Here is a 25,429-nt window from a genome sequence, read left to right as displayed (position 1 = left end):
GTATATGCTACTTCTTAGAAGTTGGTGCAAAGGATGAAAGTTAAAGATAAGATCAAAAGAAAGAAAATAACTATCTGAATTGTTATGACAATCATTAGTATTATGTGGATACATTATTTCCTTTAACCCACATACCAAATCTTGTAATATGGAGGCTATCTATACCATGACATTTTTCCTTAAGGGACAAAATTCCTTGGGGCACCTGGGTGGCTTGGTCAGTTAAGCATCCAACTCTTGATTTTGGCTTAGGTCATGATCTCACGATCTGTGAGTTTGAGCCCTCTGTCAGGCTCTGTGCTGACAGTGTAGAACCTGCTTGGGATTTTCTCACTCCCTCTCTCTCTGCCTGTCTGTCTCTCTCTCAAAATAAATAAACATCTAAAAAATGTATATGGGGGCCCTGGGTGGCTCAGTTGGTTAAGCATCCGACTTTTGGTTTTGGCTCAGGTCATGATCTCACAGGTTTGTGAGTTTGAGCCCCACGTTGGGCTCTGTACTGACAGTGCAGAGCCTGTTTGGGATTCTTTCTCTCCCACTCTCTTTGCCCCTCCCCACTCATGGTGTCTATGTCTCTCTCTCAAAAAAAAAAAAAAAATATATATATATATAAAGAGATAGAATTCCTTAGTGAGTCATTTAAAAGAAGCTATAAATCATTCTGATTTATCATAATTTGAAACATTATTGAATGGTAGGAATTTTAAGTTTTTAATTTTTCTGATGTTTCATAGTACACATGTACAGTTTCTATAATTACAAAGTGATTAATTAAAAATAAATAATGGATTTGAAAAAAACTTTGTCAAGCACCTGTTATGAACTAGATACTGTTTTAGATGCTTGTTCCTATAAGTGAGCAAAACATGAAGATCCCTGCCCTTGTGGAGCTTATGTTCTAGCATAGAGGGAAACAGATAATAAATACTGCATGTAATAGAAAAATAAATTACCAGGCTATTAGAAGCCAATAAGAATATGGAAAAAAGAAAAAGAACTGCTGAATAAGGGGAATTGGGAGTGCTGGGTGGCACAGGAGTACAAATTGCAGTGTTTAAGTGGCAGAGCCAGAGTCAGCTTCATTCAGGAAAGACAGGAAGTAGGAGTTCACCCTGGGTGTGTTCTAGGCAGAGGAAGCAGCCGATGCAAAAGACCCTAAGGAGTGAACATGGTGAGATATTTCAAGCACAGCCTCCTCACAGGAGGAATGCTCCGGTGAGCTGGAGCAGGGGGGAGGGACAACAGTGGGAGGTAGGTTCAGAGAGGCAGTGTTGGCTCCAGAGAAAATAAGGTCATTTCCTTGATTTAAATACATAAGAAAAATTACCTTCTGGCCTTGTTTTCTTCTGGCCTACTTGGTTTATTCTGTGTTTGTTTCCCCTGCATTTAACACACACACACGCACACACACACACACACACACACACACACACACACACACACACAGACTCACTCTAACTAACTAACTAACTAAATAAATAAATAAACCTCCCCCACCGTATTCGTTTCTTAGAGCTGCTGTAACAAGTACCACAAACCAAGTGGCTTGCAATAGCAGAAATTTATTTTCTCACAGTTCTGCAGCCTAGAAGTCTAAAATCAAGAGAGGGCCATGCTCCTTCTGAGACATAAGGGGAGAATCCTTCTTTGCCTCTTCACGGCTTCTGGTGGTAGCCATCAATCCTTGTCTTTCCTAGGTTTGCTTGTGTCATGTCAGTCCCTGTCTCTGTCTTCACATGTCATTCTCGTGTGCTTGTGTCTTTATGTGGCCATCTTTCTTTTTCTTAGAAGAATAGCAGACATACTAGATTAAGGACCCTACTCCAGTATGATCTCCCCTAGTACACTTACATTGTAAGTGTAACTAGTACACTTACAATGACCCTATTTCCAAATAAGGTCACATTCTGAGGTACTGAGGGTTAGGACTTCAGTATACATTTTGGAGGCACAGTTTAACCCATAACAGTAATAAAGAATAGGTGTTATTATTCCTGTCTCACTGGTGGAGAAATAGGCTCAGAAAGCTTAAGTGACTTGCCTAAAGTCAGCATCAGTAAGCAGAAGAGCCAGATTATTCCAATTCACATGCACCGCTGTGATAGTGATGTGAGGATGGAGGTGACAAGGATTTGTTCCGGCCGAGGACAGGAATCGCACACATACAACATTGCATTCCCCATCCATACTGCTTAACCTCAAGACAGCTCAAAATTGGTGCTCTATCTCAGCATTCCTATCAGAGAGAAAATAGATGCCCCCTCTATAACCTACTTCCCATTTGCGTTTCATTCTATAGCATGACCAACATAGAAAACAGATGCTATTTCTCTCCTTTTGGAATTTTTCCAGGAAAGTAATACTGTAATTTCTGTGGTATATAGAACATTTTGTGACAGCATCACATGGGTTTTTCTCACACAACATAGGAAAATATAACATGGCTCTCTGAGTCAGTTGGCATATTGCAATAGAATCAGGGGATTTTGAAAGCATTGAATGTAATTTTCTTTCTCGTTATATTTAAAAATTCTTACTTAATATGAAGCTTGTCTAGCCATTTGTGAATCTGAAATCAGCACTAGAGCCTTATTTTCAGGCTTAGTCTTAAGGGTTACACCTGAGAAAAGGGAAGGTTACACGAAAACAGAACTGCACACTTTTCTGTGAGTCACAGTGAAGAGTGACATCCCTGGGTCAGGCTAAATGTGGATGAAGCCACCAAAGGTAGTATTCCCAGAGGAATGTCTAGATCTTGGTCTAGAAAAAAAAATATCCCAAAGCTAAGTGTTAAAGTCTGCGTGGTGAGACAAACTGTGGTTGGAGAAAAAGTCATAAGGTCAAAACCAGAAAAATTGGAGGTATGTCAAGAAGTAAGTAGAATGTGAGACAAATGGAATGGTTCAGAAAGTTGGTTGGGTGAGGACTCGGGAGGCCTACTTGTCTGTGGCCCTGACTGCATGGTGTGGGGTGAGAGGGGGGAGATGTTGGGTAAGACTGGGCAGTCCCCTACCTGCTTTTAAATATAGTTGTTAGCAAACATAAGAGATTCTTAAATATGGAGAACAAACAGAGAGTTACTGGAAGGGTTGTGGGAGGGGGGATGGGCTAAATGGGTAAAGGACATTAAGGAATCTACTCCTGCAATCATTGTTGCACTATATGGTAATTAACTTGAATGTAAATAAAAAAAAAATTAAAAAAATGAATATAGTTGTTAGCCATTTTTTGATGTTACATAGTCTTGTAGTTTCTTTTCAAAGCCCCTTCTTTTAACTTCTCAATATGTTTTTATTCCTCCTAAGTTCGTGAGCTTCTCTTTTCACTTAACAGCTGACTGCTTTGGATCTGTGTGTTGAAGCGTATATTCTTCTTAGTATCAAACAAGAAGGGAAAAACTGCCTCCTTCTTGCTTCTATTCTGTTAAAATTAATTTTCTTTGACTCTGAAAGAGTGTGGCAAGAGCAAGGTCTTCATATTTTTCTACTGAATTAAAATGGCCCATAGTCTTTGTCTCATGTCCCCGAATGCAGCTAGGCCACCTGGGTCTAGTGTGGGCGGCTGGCTGAGAGGCTGGTAAACAGGTGCACCCCATGGACGTTTGATTATCTAGCCCTGTGATGATCAGTTGCTGCTCTTGCTGTCGCTGCTGCTGCTCATTGTCAAGGGCCAAGCAAGTCAGGGGTCATTGATTTGAATTACTTCCCTGTGACAGACATTCTGGGAATATACTAGGCTTTTCATAGGAAAGGCCAAAAGGTGACAAGTATTAGAATTTAGAGACCTACTTAATCCCTCTTATCACTGTGGAATGGGAATAAAGTCCTCCCTATTCCCCAGCAGCGGTAGATTGTTGAGCAATGCGAAATACTGAAGCCCTCAATTATAAAACATTTATTTTTTTTAATTCAGGTGAAATTCATATAACATAAAGTGAACAATTTAGTGGCAGTTAGTACATTCAGAACATTTTTATCACCCACCAAATGAAAACACTGTACCCCTGAAGCGCTTACTCCCCATTTCTCCTTCCCCTCAACCGCTAACAACCGCCCATCTGCTGTTGCTAGGGATTTACCTATTGTAGCGATTTAATATAAATGGAATCATATAATATGTGACTTTTTGTGTCTGGTAAAACATTTGTTTGTAAATGCAGGTCATCGTTTTGTTTTGTTTTTTTCCAATTTCCTCCTGTTATAACACTGGGAGAGCTCAGATGCTGCAGGAGTGTTAACATCTCTCTAATTATGCCCTCAAAGAAAAACCTTCAGGAATACCTGCTTCACTTCTGCTGCGGGTGGGTTTCTCTTCATGAGACAACTAGCAGTTTAGAATTAAGTTACTTAATTTGCAAGGATAGGAAGAATTCGACTGTACTTCAGGATAGAGGTCAGCCCACTTTGGCATCCTTTCCCACCACCTCCAATTTCTGTCATTGTCTAGTGGTCTCAACACCAATTTATCCCATCATCCAAATGAACCTGTAATTGATACTTTGGCATCAGGATAGCTAGAGATTATATTGCTAGCTAAGCAACAAAGCATAGTCTCCCCCACCCCAGGGAGTTGAATGGTACCAGCTGTTGAAGATGAAAATTTGAGAAATACTTTACACACTCATCTTTTGAGGAGGCTGATCATCCTGCCTCCTCCCTTCTCTCCCCTGTGAAATAGAGGCTGCTCAGGGAGGGCTGTGCGATGCGGACAGCAGAGGCTTGAAATGAGATTCCTCTCTCTCTCTGCCATATGTAACCCAAGATGCATTGTGCAGATGAAACTGGCAGAGAAATAGGGAGCTGGGTGGCAGACAGAGTTCTGAGGGCACCAAAATTCTAGTTAAATCCTTTTGCAGAAGCAAGGAAGCCTGCTGGTCTAATGATGCAGAACCCAAGAATTAAATTGGCATAGAACTAGTGCTTTCAGAGAACGCAACCTCTGTAAGTCTCTGTTCTGTAGACCCCCTGGGAGTGGGATGAGAGTTAAATACAGGACAAATTATGACTTGCTGCCCTCAGATGGTGATTATCATGTATGGTATTGTGTGCCAAGTATGACTGAAACATCAACTCTCTGCTCCAAAACATCTCTTCCAGGGACCTGAGAATAGCACCTTTATAGTAACTAATCGATTGACAGTGTTCAGCACAGTGACAGGGATGGGGTGGGGTATTTTTGTCATTTCCTTCCCTTCTCTCCCTTTCTCCCCCCTTCTTTCATCTCTTCCTATCTCCCTCCCTCCATTAACATGTTTGGAACTTGTTATGTGCCAGACACTGTGCCAAGACCTAAGGATATGAACTAAGACCCTGCCCTCCCTCCCGTTACCTCCTCTCTGCATTATGTTCTCTTGCAGTTGCTGAGAATTATAAGTAGTTGTATGCTGGTCTGCCTCCTAGAGAAGGAAGTAGCTTCTAAAGGCCGGAGTCTTTGCCTTTGAATCTAACATTGCCCTAGCAGAAGTTTATGGAATTGAATCCAGATATGTAAGCAGATAACCGTATAAAATGCGATTAGTGATATTTGAGAGAGTTCTGCACAGAGTGCTGGAAACCACAAAGGGCAGAGTAAACAACTGCCACGGGAGCCGCAGGGCCTCCCAGACTTGTCATTTGAGCTGCCTTGAAAGATGAGCAGGTGTTTGCCAGACAAACAGGGGCGGGGGCACACAATCTCCAGAGGTCACATCTACATGAATGTGTTTCTTGGGAGGAGCCCTGTGATCCTCTAAATCCCACCCTTTCTTTCTTTAAGGAACAGTCAGAAAATAAGTGTTTGATTCACCACTCTCTTTGGATCAAGCCTACGGATAGTGCAGGCATCTCTTCCAGAAAGTGAGAAGCCTTATTTCTTCTAGGGGCTAAAGGCCCCTCCCCCACCAAAAAATTCTGTTGAATTCCTTACCTCTAAAATGCCACATGTTTTACTCTTCCTTTTCCATTTTGAAATAAATGTTTAAGAAAATTCTTTTTCTAAATCGGTTTGAGTGGAGCCAAGATTTCACTTCGATAATCCTTTCACCATTTCAACAAATGTATGCCAAGTGCCTCCACTGCTCTAGAGTTGAGGCTTACAAAGAACAAACAGTGAGACAGTATCTGCTCCCAAGGAGACTAAAGCTGACACGAAACAGGAAGCTAAAGTAGCACAGACATGGTCCCCCTTTCCCATTTACTGTTAAAGCCTAGTCTTCACACACATGGAGTTGGCATTGAAACTTTTTCAACAGATGACTCCAGTTCTGAACAGAAGTTTAGAGGTCCAAGGAACAATAAAAAGGCTATATCCTTACCACTAGGAATATTTACCAGGAAAAGCAAAAAACATCTGTAGTCTAAACTTTACCAGGTATATATTTTAGGGAGTCTCAGAAAGTCTATTCCATGCAGAAAAATACCCCAAAGTTTTATATTAAGTGTTTGGTTGTATTTTGTGTATGTATGTATGTATGTATTTTTAATTTTTTATTTAAGAGAGAGAGCATGAACAGGGGAGAGGGGCAGAGGGAGAGAGAGAATCTTAAGCAGGCTCCATGCTCAGCTCCATCCCACAACCCTGGGATCATGACCTGAATCAAAGTCAAGAGTTGGACACTTAACCGCCTGAGCCACTCAGGCACCCCCCTACCACCCCACAAATTTGTAATTCTGATTCTTGCACAGACAAGGATGTGGCTTACCAAGGCTTGTCTTTCCCCAGTAGGGAACAACTTAGTTCTTGGGTCAGGTAGTGCCTGTCATTAGGTAGGGTTGCTTACTCTGATGCCACCACTGCACAATGCCCTTCTTCTCTTCCCTCTCTTCTCATCATCACCAGCCTACCTGCCCTTAAAAGACAAATTCAAGGGGCGCCTGGGTGGCCCAGTTGGTTAGGCATCTGACTTTGGCTCAGGTCATGATCTCGCAGTTCACAAGTTTGAGCCGTGTGTCAGGCTCTGTGCCTTCAGAGTCTATGTCTCTCCCTCTCTCTGCCCCTCCCCTGCTCATACTCTCTCTCTCGTTCTCTCTCAAAAATAAACAAACATTAAAAACAGTTTTAAAAAAGACAAATTCAAATGCCAGCTCTTCATAATTCATTCTCTGACACCCCCAACTTCCTGGAAATGATTCATTTTTTTTCTCCAAACTTCACAGCCCATCCTGCCCATATATATATATATATATATATATATATATATATATATATATACACACACACACACACATATGTATATGTATATATACATACATATATACATATATGTGTATATATACATATATACACACACACACACACAGAACCTAATGTTTTCTACCTGGTTTACAGTTTTTGGTAAATATGTCATATCTCATATTAAATGATGATTTCCTTGGAGTCAGTAATATTTTCTTCTATATCTTTATGTCTCACCTCCTCTTCCCTCATCCCGATACCTATCACAATGTAAAGCTAAAATGGACACTCAATAATAATTCACTGAAACAGCATCAGTGGATGGAATTTCAGTCTAGATAAATGAATATCTGCATCTCTTCTGGGTGCCATTATCCATAGCATAAATCCTTAAAGCATTTTTTCCCAAAGTAGGCTCCATGAATAGTACTGTTAAACAGTCCTTAAAATGTCTACGGTTAAGTACTTTTGAAAAATTCTAGTTTAAACAAAGTTAAACAGAATTCTTCACTGTAGGACTTCTCAAATTGTAGGCACTGAGAGGGAGATAAAGTGAATAATGTTTCCCCCATTTATTTGATCACAGAAACCTTGATAATTTTTCTCAAGATGTGTATTAGTTTCCTGTTGCTATTGAAACAAATTACCATGAAGTTAGTGGCTGAAAACAATGCACATTTATTATTTTACAGTTCTGGAGGTCAGAGGTCTAAAATGAGGCCACTGGGCAGTGTTCCTTTTGGATGCTCAAGGGGAGAATCCCTTTCCTTGCCTTTTCTAGCTTCTGAGACTGCTGCCTTCCTTAGCCTGTAGTTCCTTCCTGCACCTTCAAGGCCAACAATGTAGTGTAGGGGTGGAAAAATGTTCCCTTTCAGGTTCTCTGCCTGGTTTAATAGTGAAATGGACATAAGATAACAGGAGAACAACAAATTTAATTTCATATGTACAGGAGCCCCCTAAAAATATGAGACTCGAAGTGTCCAAAGCAGGAATCTTCTATACCTCTTAGGCAAACAATAAATTTGTGAAGAATTGACAAAACAAAGAGGTTTGGGGTTGGGGTACTATTTTAGTGAAAAAGTAACAAAGTTTGTTTATTTATCCTCTTGGCCCTGACTTGCCTCTCTGCTAATAAGGATGCCTTCTACCCTCTTGGCACAGGGTGGGTATCTTTCACATAAGAGACTTATTTCCTGCCTTCAGGGAGAGCACAGGAGAGTCAAGAGTGTCCTTCTTGCACTGCCTATTTCCCAAGAAACTTTAATTCAAAATAATCAGTATGCCAAAATGGCATATTTTGAGGTGGCATATTCTGCTCCCTTCATTAGAATCTTCCAGTCTTTCTCTGGCCTCTGCTTCTGTCATCACATCTCTTCCTGTGACTTCTGACACTCTTGCCTCTCTTGCAAAGGTGGTTGTGATTGCATTGGGCCTGTCTGGAAAATCCAGGATAATCTTCCCATCTCAACATCCTTGGCTAACTCACATCTGCAAAGTCCCTTTGCTAAGAAAGGTAATGCATTGACAGGTTCTAGGGACTAGAAAGGGTCCGTCTCTGGGGGGCTATTACTCTCCTACCTAAGGACATGCATTCTGTAGCAGCACTAAATATTTAGGGGAATAAGCCCTTAATTCCTCAATGGAGATCTGGGTGAAATACCACAACCACCACTTAACAATATTATCTCTAAGGGAAAAATGCATTTTGAGTTGTGATACAAAAAAATTCACATCTGTTCCACAACCATAGATAAAGTATGAACTCTTTGTATAGTAACCGCAGCAGTTCTATAATAAAGACCTCTAATAGTCTTCCTGCACAGGAGTCTGCTTAAACAAATGTCAAAAATGAAATATGAGGTTAATAATGTTGTGAAGACTTATGAAGAGATTGACCATGAGGAAGAGTAATGAAATGAGAGATGAAGAGAAACCTGACCAAGAGATAAAAAAATGACTTGAGGTCTGACATGTCATGTTTAAAAGACTTTGGGAAGAAAGAAACATAAAACTAAACATTGTGCTGTGCGGAGGAAAACAAATAACCTATGGAAAATACTTGATTTCAAATAAGAAGAATGAGAAGACTTTTTCCTGGTCTCAAAAATGTAAACCTTTTCATATAAAATACAGACATGAGAGATCTTTGAAATTCCATGTAGAATTATGATCTCAGACATTGGGGAGAGTGGTATAAGATTGACTAATACCTGCCTCCCTTCACCCCACACAGACAACACTGTCTCATAGGACTGTGAGTTCCTTTAGGGCAGGGACAATGTCTGATTAATGTTTGAGGCCCCAGCCCCAACATGTACTTTGGCGTATTGCCATAATGTTTGTTAAGCACCAAGTAGAATAATCGCAGAGATAGTTCCTTCCTGCATATCACAGCACTGATTTCATTTGGAGGAAATCATGTTTTAAAAAAAAAACTGACAAGAGAAAGGGTGTATTAGAAAAGTGAAATAAGAAGTATATGTTGATATTTCCAAACGCCAACATATCTAGAGATATCTAGATTTTCTTCATTCCCAAATTGTTCATTTTACTACAGTAGGTAATTTTCCACCAAAAAACCCCCATACATTATAAGTAGAGGACAACAAAAGCATATTGGGATTGAGATGTTGGTATTGATTTATGAAATTATTCTTCTATTAAATTGCAAGTTGTTACATGTTCTGTGGCTACTGTTGTATACATAATCTCAAGGAATGCCTTGCAAATAATCAAATTGGCAAATATGAATCAAAGCAATCGAAGAATGCTTATAGCCTACTATGTTTTATTTAGAAGGTCAGAAAGAAAAGTGTATTTTTTATATTCTAGTACTGGTGCATTCTGTATCCTGCCTCTGTTAAGATTATAGATTTACACATTATGATTTGCGTTTCATTTTCGGTTCCCGATTTGTATAGTTCAGTATTGTACTCTTCATGGGCACTCAGTAAATAGTTGATGAGTTGAATTAAATGGGAAAATATACCAATATGAGCACTTTAAAAGTCAGTGTAGTAAGGTATAAAATGACTAGAGACACATCCTCATAAAGAGTGAATGATATGGATACATTCTTCCAACTCTTGGCTAACATATCCCACTATCAGATGGGTAGATTGTAAAAGACAAATCCATAGGCACAATTTTGCAGTATACAGTAGCAATAGATCCTACAAAAGAAAACATGTAACTGATTTCAGCCAATCCAACAGAGGACATTTGTAAGTCAGGCCCAGAAAATTGCATTCAAAAGCAATATTGTGGCATTCACAGCATTATGACAGCAATAACAAAAAGTAGTGAAGCTTTAAAATATCCAGTTCTTCAGTGATGATGGGATTTAAGATTACCACTAACAAAGTAGTTAAGCTAAGGAAGCAGCTAAGAGATACATAAAAGGAATCTAAATTGAATAAGGAACCACTAATATAGTTTATGTTTTAGAAATAAATGAAAAATGAAAAGTAAAACCATAATAGGACTAGTTCTCTGAAAGTGGATGGACCTTCCAGTGATTCAAACCTCTTGGATAGATCTGGCCAAATGTAAGTAGAGAGATGACATTTATGTTGCGATTTTGTTAATTGTCATAGCAATAAATTCAGTAACATTAGGAGAGGGATGGAAGTCATAAATTTAGGAATTTTTAAAGGAAGAGACTTTTGGTTGTAATGTTGAAAAAAAACATAAGAAAAGTATTCAGTGTCATGTTTCTACTTGAGACTGATGTGGTTCCTTTAAAAGAATAAGACCTGGGAAAGGAAGAGGTTGTGAAAAGTGTATTTTAAGGAGATGCTTCATACTGTGACGTAGAAGTAGGGAGAATAAATAGCTTGCTTAGTATAGCCACTGTGCCAGGATAAAGGAGTTTCAGGGTAAAGAGGGGACCATGGTCAAAACACGGCTATAAACGTGTAGGGGAAAGATGCACAAATGCTTTATGGAAAAATGTTGTTAAAAAACAGCTGATAAGAGCTGTATAAATTACAAAGTTCAAGAACATGGTTGGTATTTGAAAAACCGTAAGAAAGTTTGGGGAAAAAAAGACATTATGGTATACAGACAGTTCAGGTGATTACTTATACCAGGTAGGAAGATGGGGGCTACAAGAATCTATGGGTGTAGCTAGAAAAGCACATGGAATTTAATCTTGCTAAAGGAATAGAACTTAAAATGGAAACTTGTTACATTTGGCCAAGCAGGAGGGTATAAATCTACTTTATATAATAAATTTAAATGTTTAAAATTTTTTGCCTTAGTTTTGTCAGTCCAGCATAATTTTTTTTCCTAATAAACAACGACTGTGAGAGTGAATATTTGCAAAAAATGTTGAACTACTTAGAAAATAATATAAGAACAGAAGAAAACATCATCATGATTATTGTTATATTTTATAAACCTATTACTCTCTTCACTTAATTATGAGAAATTAGACTATAATGACAACACAAATCTGTAGATATTAGAGAACATTTTGAAACAGAAGAGATAAGATGTGAGAGGTTGTAAATTTGGCAAGGTAGAGGTTTCCTCATTGTTTGGGAATCATGTAGTTTCATCTAGTATAAACACTGACTCTATTAATACTGAAAGGGAAAGCGTCCATGAACTAATCCTACCTTTCCTTTTCAGGTGTGAGGAGTGCAGTAAATCTTTCCCTCTTGGCAGGGGTCAGCAGTTTGATGGAGACTGTAATTCTGTGAATGTGCAGTTCTTATGGACTGTGAAATGCAATAATAATTTCAGTGTTTTATTACAGGTATCACTTTGTTTTCCTCTCTCTCTTCCATTTTATTACAAATTAATATTCATCAACATGATAAAGGTAGTGTGCTTTCTTTCACTGAAGTGGAAGATGCACCACAGAATTGATAATATAGGTGTGGGGCACTTTTTTTTTTTCCAATTTCACAAGCTTGGTGCTCACAGATTGCATGTTGTACTTTTTATTTCAGTAACATTTAACAAAATCATGGCCATGGAGGGAATTAAACTTACACAGAATGTCCATAATGAGACTCTGAGTGCTGTTGTTTCAGGTACGATACAGAGTGCCTACTCTGAGTGGCACATTAAAGAGACGAAAGCCATCTTTTCCTTATTGCTTTTAATGTACAGAAATGCTTGGATTTAACTATAAATTACTTGTACAATGACCTCAACTGTCTGGGATACAGCAAAGCAAAAGCAGCTAAAACAGATATCATTCATTCTCCAAACTCCTAGGGGAGCTTCTTAGGCTTTTGCTTGGCACCTAGTGATTCTTTCTGTACATACAATTCTGTCCTTCTTGATTATCTGATCTCCTATTGCACAGGCACAAGAAGCATAAATTTAAAAGAAGGAATTATGAGAAAAAGGCTCACCGACCTAATAAGAAGTGACAGTTAAACACGTGAAAGAAGGAGACAGAATACTTATTTTATTTATTTATTTTTTTAATGTTTTTATTTATTTTTGAAGGAGAGAGAGAGACAGAGCATGAGTGGGGGAGGGGCAGAGAGAGAGGGAGACACAGAATCCGAAGCAGGCTCCAGGCTCTGAGCTGTCAGCACAGAGCCCGACGTGGGGCTCAAACTCACAGACCATGAGATCATGACCCCAGCTGAAGTCGGATGCTCAACTAGCTGAGCCACCCAGGCGCCCCCAGAATACTTATTTTAAAATAGGCACAAAAATGTTTTAAGGCAGAAGGGCATTGACAGGAACAGACCATCTTGAATAATTCCCTTAAGATATCATGTTATTACATCTAAGCCTAATAATAATGGCCCCGAGACTCCAAGAACAGTTTACATTCTATTCAGTGTATAATTTATTATCGAAAAATTTCTGTTCAAAATACTTTTATTTTAAAAAAATTTGATACTGAGAGGGGTAACATTTGGTTAACCTCATCCTTCAATTATACCATATAAATAAGAATTATCACAATATATTGCATTCAGTAAGTCCTAAAATACATCTATTTTTACTACTAGTGATTAGAACATTTTGATTTTAAACTCCCAATTCAGTTTTTTCCCCCCAAGTTCTTTCAAATGACTTACATGGAAGCCAACAGTGATTGGATTAATCCCCACCTTCCTTGGCAGAGATGCAAAGGATCTGTGTATATTAATGCAATCTTGCTGGTTGATTTCCTGGGTGTTATGTGTTGTTGTTTTTTTTCTTTTATTTTATCTGGAGCAGAGTTTCTCTCCCTTAAAAAGTGGGTTTACAATAGCTTGTTTGGATGTTGTAAACTTTTCTCTTTGGGAAAGTAGAAGTCAAAATTAGGATAAACGAGAGCTTTGGTAGACATTCTGCATTATGCCTTCACTGAACTACTTTCTCCTTTTTACCCCTGCTCAACAACACAGACCCTCCGGCCAGTATGACTTTCCAGTATGTGAGAGTCTGGCCCCACAGTAATTTTCTGTGACTCATGTTATGAAGGCTTTACCACATCCCTAAGGAAGGTTACAAAGAAGTCTGTTAGACCTTCTTAGTTTCTTATTTTATTTTTTTAGGAAATATTTTTCTTTTTTCCTGGATTATGTGACTCCCTTGACAACATTATGTCTCCTCATTAGAAATCACAGCTTTACTTTGCTGTGTGGCGCATCTGCACAGTTCTGTGATTATAAAGTTGATTCCTCAAGTATCTCTTGTCCAGGGGCGCCAGGGTGGCTCAGTCAGTTGAGTGTCTGACTTCAGCTCAGGTCATGATCTCACGGTCCGTGAGTTCGAGCCCCGCGTCAGGCTCTGTGCTGACAGCTCAGAGCCTGGAGCCTGCTTCGGATTCTGTGTCTCCCTCTCTGTCTGCCCCTCCCCTGCTCATGCTCTGTCTCTCTGTCTCAAAGATAAAGAAAAACATTTTTAAAAAAATTTAAAAAAAGTATCTCTTGTCCAAACCCCAAATAAACCAGATTTCATTTTAAGCTATCATTTCTGTGAATCATGAGAAATTTTGTGGCCCAATGGCCACGAACCTCAAACAGAAGATAGGATAAGGCACCTTCTCCAGAGCGAATTTGTGTTATCATAGGTCTCTGACATTAGAAGTTAGCTCTAGCATTTAATCAGGGAAGAAACAGATGCATAATGATCTATCTCATTCCTACCCTCCTGCAATACAGCAAGATATTATCTGTCTGTCCCTTAGATGTGGTGGAAGGTAGTATTTAATACGGAAATAGGAAAAAATAGTACTCATTGAACTACTTTGCACATGTGAAGAAATAGACACATAAAACTTTCAAGAGCAGAGCTCTCTGTCTGTACTTACTGGGAGCTTATCATCTACTTTGTGCCAGGCACTGTTACTTCACAAGTAACTTTTTTCTTAGAGCTATGGCCATGTCCTTTATAGTGCCTATAGGATAGAACAAAAAAATGTGTCCCTTCTCCATGCTGACTTTTTTTTTTTAAAGGCAGAATGGAATATTTATACCCTTAAAGTTGAAGGGAAAAATAAAAGGCATAGAAAAAATAATATACTTTAAAATGAGAACAAATATTAATCTTACGTCAGTAGTTTTTGTTTTGATGGTCGGTGATTTAAATTTATTAAAACCTGAGCAGCCATAGATCACTTATGTTCAGTCAAAAGTTTCCTGTGTTTTTCATTCATCAAGTGGATTCTTTTGTATTTTTTCAGCTTCTGGGTTTTTGTTTGTGCTTTCTTGGGCTCCTTTTCACCTCTTTCAGAGCAGAGTGGCAGTTTGGGGAGGTCAGTCCCTACAGCTTGATGTATAACAGGCTAAACAAATCCTAACGAAAGTTGTCCCCAGTCACAGATGCTCCTGCTAAATTACACTGTCACAGGAAGATGATCTGAACACACAGCCACTTGAATGAGTTGTCGCCCCCAAAGACTTGTATCAAGGTAGCAAACTGAAAGAAGAAGTGCTACCATCTTGTGACAAATGTTGTTTAAATTTTGTTCCATGTTTTTAGCAGTACCTTAATTTAGGTCTTGAGGAACAGGCTTGGCTAGAGAGAATGTAACATTTTCTTATGCCCTTTGTTTGAAATCCAATCAGTATTCAAGGACTTCTCCCTAAGGACTTTGCAAGTTTCCTTTCAGGGAGAAGCATTCTCCTACCTGAGCTTCCAAGAACAGATTTCACAACACTTGGAGTAAATTTAAAGATCCCAAGTTGGGAGTAGTGACTCTTTTCCATACACTAGACCACCGTAACATAGAAATATTCTTTTGTTCCCATTCATCATTTGGGAATAAAAAGGGATCTTGTTTTTATATACGTTTTTGAAGAAAAGAAACATTTGGAAGTCTATTTACCAAATTCATTGTAGTAGAACAGTTTCACTTGTATCTTGATGATTGTTATGGCTTCTTGTTTAGCCCTTTAGATACAATATTTGTAAGTTATCCCATTTTAGGATAGAAGGTTCTAAAAGAATAGCCAGCCCCCGGAGAGCTCCTATCCGTTACAGTACACTGGTGATAAATGGAATCAATTTATTCTTGGTGGCTTTTTAATTAACCTAGAACTTAATTTTATATGAAATAGTTCAACACATTGAAATTTTCATTAATCATCAGCTGGGACCCCAGAAGCTGAGCAGAATAGAAAGAGAAATAATGGATATCTCTAAGATACTGTCAAACTCAACATTGTTAATTCTACTAAGCATAGTGGGAGCATAGATTACTCTACACAGGCCCAGTAAGTTACCTTAGAATCAAAGTCACCCAGAAGTTTTTGAATATGCTGACACGAATTTCATTGATGCTTTAAGAAGCCACATTCAGCTGCTTATCAGATATCATTGCCAAGAACAGGGGGTTGAAAAGAGGCTTATCTGTGCTGTAGCTTTTATGTATTCTACTGCCTCCCAGAATTTTAAACATAAAATTAGTGAGAAATTAACAAAGGCTGCATTGTAGTATTTTCTTAAAATATGCCTTATTTTTAAGGGAAGTTTTAGTTTTTATAGCAAAATTGAGCAGAAAGTGCAGAGTTCCCATATCTTTCCTGCCCCTACAGTGCAGTATTTAACTTTAAAATTTTACTTTTATGAAGATCACAACTGTATTGAGAAATAACACACATATCAAATTTACCTTTTTAAGGCATATGGTTCTGTTTTTAGTATATTCATGGAGTTGTGTGACCACCACCACTCTAATTTCAGAATTAAAACTTACTTTCAAATGATGAAATTAAAATACCATTTAGAGAATTTAAAGACAAAAAATATATATATCCCAAACTCACCATTCTAATCAAACATTTGTCATCTTTTGGTAAATTATATTTTAGTTTTTTAAAACATTCAGATATTTTTACAAAGGATGATAATGTTCTATGCAATTATTTTTAAATTTTCTGATGAGGGATGCCTGGGTGGCTCAGTCGGTTAAGCATCCAACTCTAGATTTCAGCTTAGGTCCTGATCCACAGTTTGTGAGTTTGAACCCTTCAGGTTCTGCACTAGTGGTGTAGAGTCTGCTTGGTATTCTCTCTGTCTCTCTCTCTCTCTCTCTCTCTCTCTCTCTCTCTCTCTCTCCCTCTCTCTCCCTCTCTCTCCCTCTCCCTCTCTCTCTCTCTAAGTAAAAACCAAAACAACTTAAAGCAATTTTCTCCTGAGAGTAGATGGCTCTGTCTCTTTAAGGCTGCTCACAGTGTGATGAGGTGTGCTGTGATTTTTACTGCTGTGTGTACACATGAAATTATTCACGTGAAGAAAATAACTTCATGACTATGTATGCTGTGATGTGATGCTTTCTATTAAGCTATCTTGGTATTTGAACATTCCAGAGCACTGTTAAAGCTTTATGCTTATGGTCATTAGTAGCAGGTAGACAGACATTTTTTATTCTTTCATGCTAGGATGTTGAAACAATAAAATATTAAATAATGAGGCTGGTATGTTCTTAAATGCTGCTCTCGCCTCGGTCTAACGGCAGCCTCAGCACTGGGTGTTGTGAAGGAGTGACTCAGCTAGTATCATTGGGGGTGCTGAGCAGCGAGTGTATAAAAGTGAACAGCAAGAGAAAGATGGTCAGTGAAAACATAGGCATGACCATGAGCACATTTACAGATGAAATTTCACAAGTGGCCAAAAGTTGTGTGGAAAGATGTTCTGGGATATGAATGGAAACATTTCTTTTAGAATCAGATTAAGAACTTTTGAAAAACATTGATAATGTTATGTGCAATAAAAGATGTGAGAAATGGGGTACTCATAAGCTATGAGAGTATAATTGATCAATCCTTTAAGAGGATAATTTGATAGCATTTACTTACTTTATTTGAGGGGGAGGGCAGAGGGAGAGAGAGAGAGAGAGAGATTGATTGAGATTAAGAGAGAGAGAGAATCCATGCTCAGTGTGGAACCTGGCCCAGTCCCACGATCCCAGGATCATGATCTGAGCCGAAATTGAGAGTCGGACACTCAACCGAGCCACCCAGGCACCCCATTTGATAGCATTTATTAATATTTAAAATATCTGTCCTCTTTAATTGAAGAATAGCATTCTTAAGAATTTTGCAAAAGTAATAGCATTATATATAAAAATACATATGCCAAATTATTCATTGAAGCCATATTTGCAATAACAAGAAACAATCTGTTGCCAGCAATGGGAAAATTGACTAAATCATGGTTCAGACAGCCATTAAAAAGGACAAGGGGGGTGTGTGTGTGTGTGTGTGTGTGTGTGTGTGTGTGTGTATGCATGCTGTCCAGTGTAGATGTGCATGATACACTTTTATGTGAAAAAATGAAAATATTGTAATCTCTCTCTTATTTAAAAAGATACATCTGTTCATGTGTTAGAAAACTGGGGTTGGGAGATATTTTGCCTTTTATTTTAGATTATTTTTTTCAACTGTGACTGGATTATGAATGATTTTTACTTATCTTTTTCCTGTGTCTTTCAAACCCCACATTTGAAAAATTGTGACATTCTTAAGGTTTACAAAGATGAAAAGATACAGCAGTTAGAGCTAGGCTCCAAGTAGAAGTTCTTGAGGAACTAGCTTTAATGAATAGGTAAAAATGATTTCTAATTAGTATATCAGCAGTTTATATGGAAAAAAGATGTTCCTAAAATATGTGGAAATAGTTTTTACTCAGGCTAAATCTTTTACAATTTTTATTTTTTTCTAACCGCAAAAGTAAAATATTATGAAACACTTTGAAAATAAATAATATAAAGAACATAAGAAATAATTTATAATTCTATCAACTGGAGGTAATAGTAGACTAAGCCTTAAAATCTCATTTATACTGTCATTTTGAAATTTCAAAAAGAATTTATTTTCACTACAAGAATCCACTTCACCCTAATTGCCTAACTGATGAATTAGTGGGGAGATACATATGATCTTAATGAAGTTTCCTGAATGTTTCCTATAGAAAATTAGCCTCTGTAATATTGCACATTGTAATAAGAGTTAAAAGAGAAGGATAAAAATGCTGAAGGGTAGGAGCGCTCAGGTGGCTCAGCCAGTTAAGCATCCAACTCTTTTTTCTTGGCTCAGGTATTGATCTCATGGTTCCTGAGATTGAGACTCTGTACTGACAGCATGGAGCCTGCTTGGGACTCTCTCTCTCTTTGACCCTCCCCTGTTCATGCTTTTTCTCTCTCTCAAAATAAATAAACTTTTGTTTTTTAATGCTGAAGGGTAAAAAGAAGGATAGGAGGGCAGATGATTATCACAATCAAATCCTCAATTTCCCATTATTAAAAGAAGGGAATAGAAATGTCTGTGATCAAACCAGTCAGTAAGGACATTTCTCTTTGTTTCTCCCTCCTGCTGACTGGGGCTAGTAGCCAACCAGTAATCATTGAGGGCTGGAAAGGACCATCACTGAGCCAGAGTACTTGTGTTATTTGGTACCTGGGAGTAATTCTCTGAGGGACTCAAATCCTCACAGACTTCTCATACTTGAAGGAGGAGCGATTGGGTTACAAAATTAACCACCCTGAGCTTCTCATCCCTGGCAGCAGTCCCTGGGTGCTCTGTCATTACCAATCCAAGGCTTATAGGAGGGTCTGGTCAGTAGCTTCTTAAGGTCCCTTTGTCTTTTTACCCCCAAGTCCAATATTGTGTGTTGAACTGTGCTCCTAGAGGCTGTAGCATTGAGTGGTTTCTAACTTCTCAGCACTTTACTATGCCACCTTCACCTTAAGGAATGGCTACATAATTTCTGGGGTCCAGTGCAAAATGAGAATATGAGGGCCCTTGTTAGAAAAAAAAAACTAAGAATTTTAAAACAGTAAAAGCAAAACATTAGAACAAGCATAGGGCTCTTTGGGACTGCACAGGTTGCATTCCCATGACACTGCTCTGCTCACCTTAGCTTCACCTCCTGACCCAGAGGTACCCTATTACCAAGAGAGGGTACATAGGTAGTGTCCCCAGTTCTCCTTTCTCCCTTTTTTGAGATCATCTAGTACTTAACTCCATATAGGGCTACAGACCTTCTAATTCTTGAAACAAAACTGCCCTTTCAGGGGCACCTGGGTGGCTCAGTCAGTTAGGCATCCGACTTCGGCTCAGGTCATGATCTTGCAGTTCATGAATTTTAGCCCCATGTGAGGCTCTGTGCTGACAACTCAGAGCCTGGAGCCTGCTTCAGATTCTGTGTCTCCCTCTCTCTGCCCCTCCCCACTTGCACACTGTCTCTCTCTCTCTCAAGAATAAATAAATGTTTAAAAATTAAAAAAAAAAACCTGCCCTTTGAGAATGAAGGACAGGTGTGATAGGGAAGGAAAAATTACTCTTCCCACTATTCTCCTTAGTTCTCTACTTGGGGTTCTGTAAATTGGACTGACAAAAGACAGATTAATGAGAGAAAAACTAGTTTTGTAATGTGTGCATTAAACTTAGAATGAGAGTACTCAGAGATAATAACTTCAAGGGATAGTTAAAATTTGGTCTTATATACCATCTTAGCAAAGGGACAGTAAATACTTAGAGAAGTGACAGGACAAAGGAAAAGGACTTTGAATTTCTAGTGGTGGTAAATGTGAGAGGGAAAATATATGGAGAAACTACTGACAGATAAAAGCTAGTTAGTAAGGTTTGTTACTTAGATTCTTCTGGTGCCGTCTCCCGGCTGATAAGGGTCTAAGTTGTCTCCAGTCATTAACTTTTGTCCTTCCTGGTAGAGAGGGGAGGGAGAATACCTTTGTAAATGTTCGTCCTGCTTCTAGGCAGATAAGGGGATGGCAGAGAGCTCTTCTTGTATCTGCTTCTCAGTTGCCTTCAGCTCAAAATAACCTTATGCTAAAGTAGCTTGTTCTCAACTGGCACATCCTGCTATCCAACAGTGTCCTCTCTGGACAGATGCAGCCCCATGAGCCCGTGATTCAAAACCTTGTGTATATTAAAAAAAACAAACTGCCTCTCCTTCAGGTGGTCACAGCCCTATGCTGGAGCAGCTAGCCTGGCACTTGAAGAATGGCAGGCAAGCTGGGTTTCATTCACCTCTGACATGCTTGGCTGGGCATCCTCATGCAGGCAAGAGCCTGTATAATCCTACAAGGTCACCTTGCCTAGGCAACAACCTGGCTGGTCCCTTTACACAGAGTGGCAAAAGTGATAAGCTGGAATGTCCTTTCTTCTTAATATGATAATCCAAATCCCTTGATTTGTGGTCCTTAAGTACCTGGGCTTCTCTGGTTTACATCTAGGCTGTAGCTCTTTGCCCTTTTGTTGTTGTTGTTGTTGTTTTTGCTCATATATATTTAAAATTGCTTTTCTTTTGATTAAAAATGGTCTATCATTGGGATTTGGCAGTCCATCTCCCTAGCTTCACTGAATGAGCTGTTTTAGTGGTAGGCAAACAGATCCATTAGACTCTTCTTCCATCATTCTGTTCTAAGTTGGTGAGATTTTAGGTCTTACTTCTAAGTGAGAGGATACATGTTTAAAACAAGGATGATACATATTTAAACAAGGAAAAATTTCAGTGAAATATAAAAAGAGAAAATGGAATCATTATAATCCTCATAGTCTTTTATAATTACTGGCTAGCCTTACCTGCGAGTAAGCCAGGGAAAGGTGAGGATTGAGGTAAATGAAGTCAGGTTCTTAAGGTTTTTTTTTGTTTTTTTTTTTTAACTGGGCGCTGACATTAAAAATTAAAAGGTCATTAGATTTCCTTCCTTTCCCACACCCACCAAAAATAAATAATGCACACACCAAGAGTTATGGGAGATGGAATCTGTTCATATTGGTCTTTGGAAACCCTGCATTTGTTCCTACCATGAAATTATAGTAGGGTAGCTGAAGAGCCATGTTGAGTTGCTATACAACTGTCTCACCTGGTATTCAGACCACAGTAGTGCCAAAGAATGGTTTGAAATGGGACAGAGACTATGGGGATATACTTTGCAAGAGCCAAAATCATACAGAACAGGTGACTAAGCCCCCATGTACTTTTCTAAACTCTTTTGTAACCTATGTAAATGTTTTGTTTGTATGCATGTTTGTGTGTGAGTATAAGCATGGATATGTTTTGAGTGAGTAAGTTGTGTGTGTGTGTGTGTGTGTGTGTGTGTGTGTGTGTTTGGAAAAGGGATGGAAATTAAGAGTCCAGGACTCATTATAGAAATAAAATACTTTATTTACTAGCTTAGATCCTCAGATTTGTTTCAGATTTATTTGCCACTTCTGATGGCAAAAATTCAGGATCTACAGTTTTGAAACAGATTCCAATACTCCCATGGCTCACTATTGTACCTATGAACTTCCATGTGAGATATTCTGTATGATCAGATTTACATACAAAGATATATGAGATGTGTGCTTGCTGTCTATGTAAATACAGAATTCATAGGAATATGAGATTGTCACCACTGAAAATATTTAAAGCAGATTGGAAGATGTTTTCTTTGATTTATATTTGAAAGAAAAATTTCCTTTTACTCTCTCATATTGCTTTATTCCTGATAAAAGAACTGGTTCTCTAGGTTAGTGCAAATTAATATGTGCTTATCTTGCTAGTCAGGATATAAGCTTGTCCACAAGGAGCAGTACCCAAAATAACAGTAACTTGAAGACATTAGAAACTTATTTCTCGCTCATAACAGCTTAGAGGTAGATAGACACTTTGGGGGCAGTATGGTGGCTCTACTCCATAATGAAATCTGGGACCTAAGTTCTTCTCCTTGTTGCTTGGCCAGCCCTAGTATGTATTCTCTACCCATTTAAGCACACAACCTGGAGGCTGACTATATCCCATTATCTAGAACTTAAGTACTTTTTTGCAGATAGCCAGATACCCAGTTAAAAGTGGAGTTTAACATTTTGTTGAAAAGATAGCCAGATACCCAGTTAAAAGTGGAGTTTAACATTTTGTTGAAAAGATAGCCAGATACCCAGTTAAAAGTGGAGTTTAACATTTGGTGAAAAGAGAATGGATACTGGGGCATAGCTGTCCATCTCTGTCAACTTATCTTTGAATCATGTTCTGCTCATCACCTTTTGAACCTAGAGCGTAAATGTTGTATGACATAATTAGCTTATTAAGAAGTTAGATGCAGGAGTGCCTGGGTGGCTCAGTCGGTTGAGCATTGACTCTTGATTTTGGCTCAGGTCATGATCTCACAGTTCGTGGGATCAAGCCCTTAGTCGGGCTTCACACTGACAGCCTAGCATCTGCTTGGGATTTTCTCTCTCCCTCTCTTTGCCCCACTTCCACTCATGCTCTCTCAAAATAAATAAATAAACTTAAAAAAATCTCACTGTAATTGCAAGTGGCTTCTGTTATCACCAGTCAGTTTTGACCAGTGGCTGCCAGTGGTACTGTATTAAGAAAGATTGTAGGGCTGTATTTACACTGAGCAGAAAAATAATTACGTGATCAATAAGTGATACCTGCCTTTGGCACAGAGTGGGAGAATAATGTCATATGTCATCTATCCTTTGTCTTAATTCAGGGAACAGCTCCTATAAAGTCATCGATTTTATCAGATGTAGCGCTATTAGAGATGTTTTTATTTTTTCCCTAGTGATTCATTCTGCTGCCACCAAGCAAGGGTCTAAAATGGGGGATGGGTTGGGACTTTATGTATAATGGAAATACCACTTAACTAGTAGAAAGGATGGTTTAATTGAATGACCAATTGAAATAAATTTTCAGAACTCTCAGGTAAACCTGAGGGTGCCAAGTAAGCCACCATTATGTGATCATATTCAGGGAAGAAAGGGTGAGAAATAGATTGGTAAGAATCAGTTAATTTTCTCCTTGCTCTGAACTTGTTTAAGTGACTTAATTAGTAACTTAAAATACAGTATATGTGCTTCCTTATTTTGCTTTATCTTTCTGTGTATCTTCTCTCTTTAACTAGAGCACTTGAGAAACAAGTCTAAACGTGACACCTCTCTTGGTTTCTGACAGTCTCTATCATGTCTTACACAAAGAGGGAATGCAGTAGAAATTTGTTGATTGCTGGATTGCATGGTGATCTAGTTAGCAAATTTTTTTTTATTCAAGGAGTTTTGTCACTGCATAAGCATTACTATCCTCGATCTATCTTTCGGACGCTGAGGTTGAAGGTGACTAAGTGACTTGTACCATTCTTCCGGTGGTTCTGAATACATTATTGATTAGTAGCAGAACTGACTAAATGGGTGGAGGATTTTCTTCCCCTCTTTTACCTGTGTCATTTTGGCAGGAGAAGCGAAGGACAATATTCAGTCTTCTCCAAGGGCTGCATGATAAATAATTGCAGAATAAATTAATATACTCTTCTAGATGAGAGCAAAACAAGAGGCCAGATCTGGCTGCCCTGATTTTGCTTTCCTTGTTTAGCTCATGGCGGGAGTCATCCTTGCTCTTGGTTCAGGTCCCAGCTCCTCCCTTGCTTGTCTGTAACTGTGGGTGAGTCATGGCACCCTTGCTGGCCCTCCTTTTTCCAATTGTAAAAGAGAGATGAGTCTCTACCAGATGATGACTTAAAGTGCCTCTGACTTCTGGAATGGAAGACCCTCTGGAAACACAGAGCATTGCTGTTGCTATGCTCTTTGCATGATAACTAATTCATCTTCTCTTCTCCCCTCAACCACATTTCCTGCTGAGGTAAGTAATGTGGAGTGGGTTTTTGTTTTTCTTCCCCTCAGCTTTTATTTCCTTTTTTGTATGTCTGGCCTCGTAAATGTGGTGAATAAATGCTATTATTATAACCCTTTTTGACAGCTCTGTAATTTAATTGTAATTCACTCTGAGCATCTTTTTAAGACAATGATGTGTATTGAAGATGCAGCTGTTCCAATCTCCTCTGCTAAACTGACAGGAATTGTTGCAGTCATAGTCCCAGAAACTGTGGGAACTTCCGATCTATTCAAAGCCAAATATAGGGATATACTGTGTGTGTGTGTGTGTGTGTGTGTGTGTGTGTGTGTGGCCACTCTGTGTACCCAGTTTGGCAAAAGTGGTAGGTGGCATTTAGAGAGAAGCATCATTTGAAATTGGTGTTTGCATAAATATGTAAAATATTCCCAATTGGAAAAACTCTTGGATTTGTTTTCTGTGGTGAGCGAAGCTATATACCTTCTGTTAATGTTAAGAGGTCATCTCTGTATTAACCTGAAGTTGATTCCTTGGAGCACTGACTGGGCATTATTAGAATCCCATTGGCCATCAGCTGTTGTGTTAGTTTGGGCTCCATAAGAGAGCACCCATATACTGGGTGACTTATACAACAGAAACTCGGGGAATAAAGAAACAAACTAAATAAAGAAACGATTATCTCACAGTTCTGGAAAGTAGAAGTCCAAATCAAGGAGTTGGCGGGGTTGAGTCCTTCTGAGGTCTGTGAGAGAGAATCTGCTTCACTCCTCTCTCCTAGGTTCTGGTAGCCTCAGGTGTTCTTAGGCTAGTACGTGGTGTTCTGTGTCTTCAGACTGTCTTTTTTTTTTTTTTTTTTTTTTATGTGTTTCTGTCCAGATTTTCCCTTTTTATAAGGACATTAGTCACATAGATTAGGGCCCGCCCTAATGATTTCATTTTAACTTGATTACTTCTGTAAGGACCCTATCTCTGAATAAGAGTCACATTTTGAGGTGCTAGGCGTTAGGACTCCAAGGTATTCTGGAAGGGACAAAATTCAATTCATAACAGTTGTCTACTTGAACATGCAAGAATTTGCTTATGATGGCTACAAATAATTTGTTCCCTACAAGGATTTTGGATGATTGCAGGAAGATTCTCCCTGGAATTATTTGTTTTATAATGATACTGTTCCTTTCATTTACTTTGGACAATAACACAGAGCAATTAAATCTACCATCTTTCTTGATATTTG

General features: G+C 38.7%; 1 protein-coding gene across 4 annotated transcripts in view; it reads left to right on the top strand.

The window, feature by feature from the left end:
• Positions 1-25,429, top strand: part of CRACD (capping protein inhibiting regulator of actin dynamics) — a 277,503-nt gene that overhangs the window by 137,649 nt on the left and 114,425 nt on the right. The window contains exons 5-8 of one of the 4 annotated variants that reach the window (XM_053217326.1): positions 8,564-8,665; positions 10,600-10,700; positions 11,788-11,914; positions 12,111-12,194. The exons of 1 other annotated variant lie outside the window; for it this stretch is intronic. In XM_053217326.1, coding sequence (XP_053073301.1) covers positions 12,128-12,194 — 67 coding nt within the window. In that variant the 5' untranslated portion in view covers positions 8,564-8,665; positions 10,600-10,700; positions 11,788-11,914; positions 12,111-12,127. Of the gene's footprint in view, positions 1-5,356; positions 5,487-8,563; positions 8,666-10,599; positions 10,701-11,787; positions 11,915-12,110; positions 12,195-22,514; positions 24,205-25,429 lie in introns of those variants that run through there. 2 more of the 4 variants (XM_053217327.1, XM_053217328.1) reach the window with 2 other exon arrangements.

Source organism: Acinonyx jubatus, chromosome B1 (assembly GCF_027475565.1).
Source record: "Acinonyx jubatus isolate Ajub_Pintada_27869175 chromosome B1, VMU_Ajub_asm_v1.0, whole genome shotgun sequence".
Classification (NCBI taxonomy): domain Eukaryota; kingdom Metazoa; phylum Chordata; class Mammalia; order Carnivora; family Felidae; genus Acinonyx; species Acinonyx jubatus.
The sequence above is the reverse complement of the archived record's forward strand: the minus strand, read 5'-3'. Positions and strand labels throughout refer to the sequence as shown.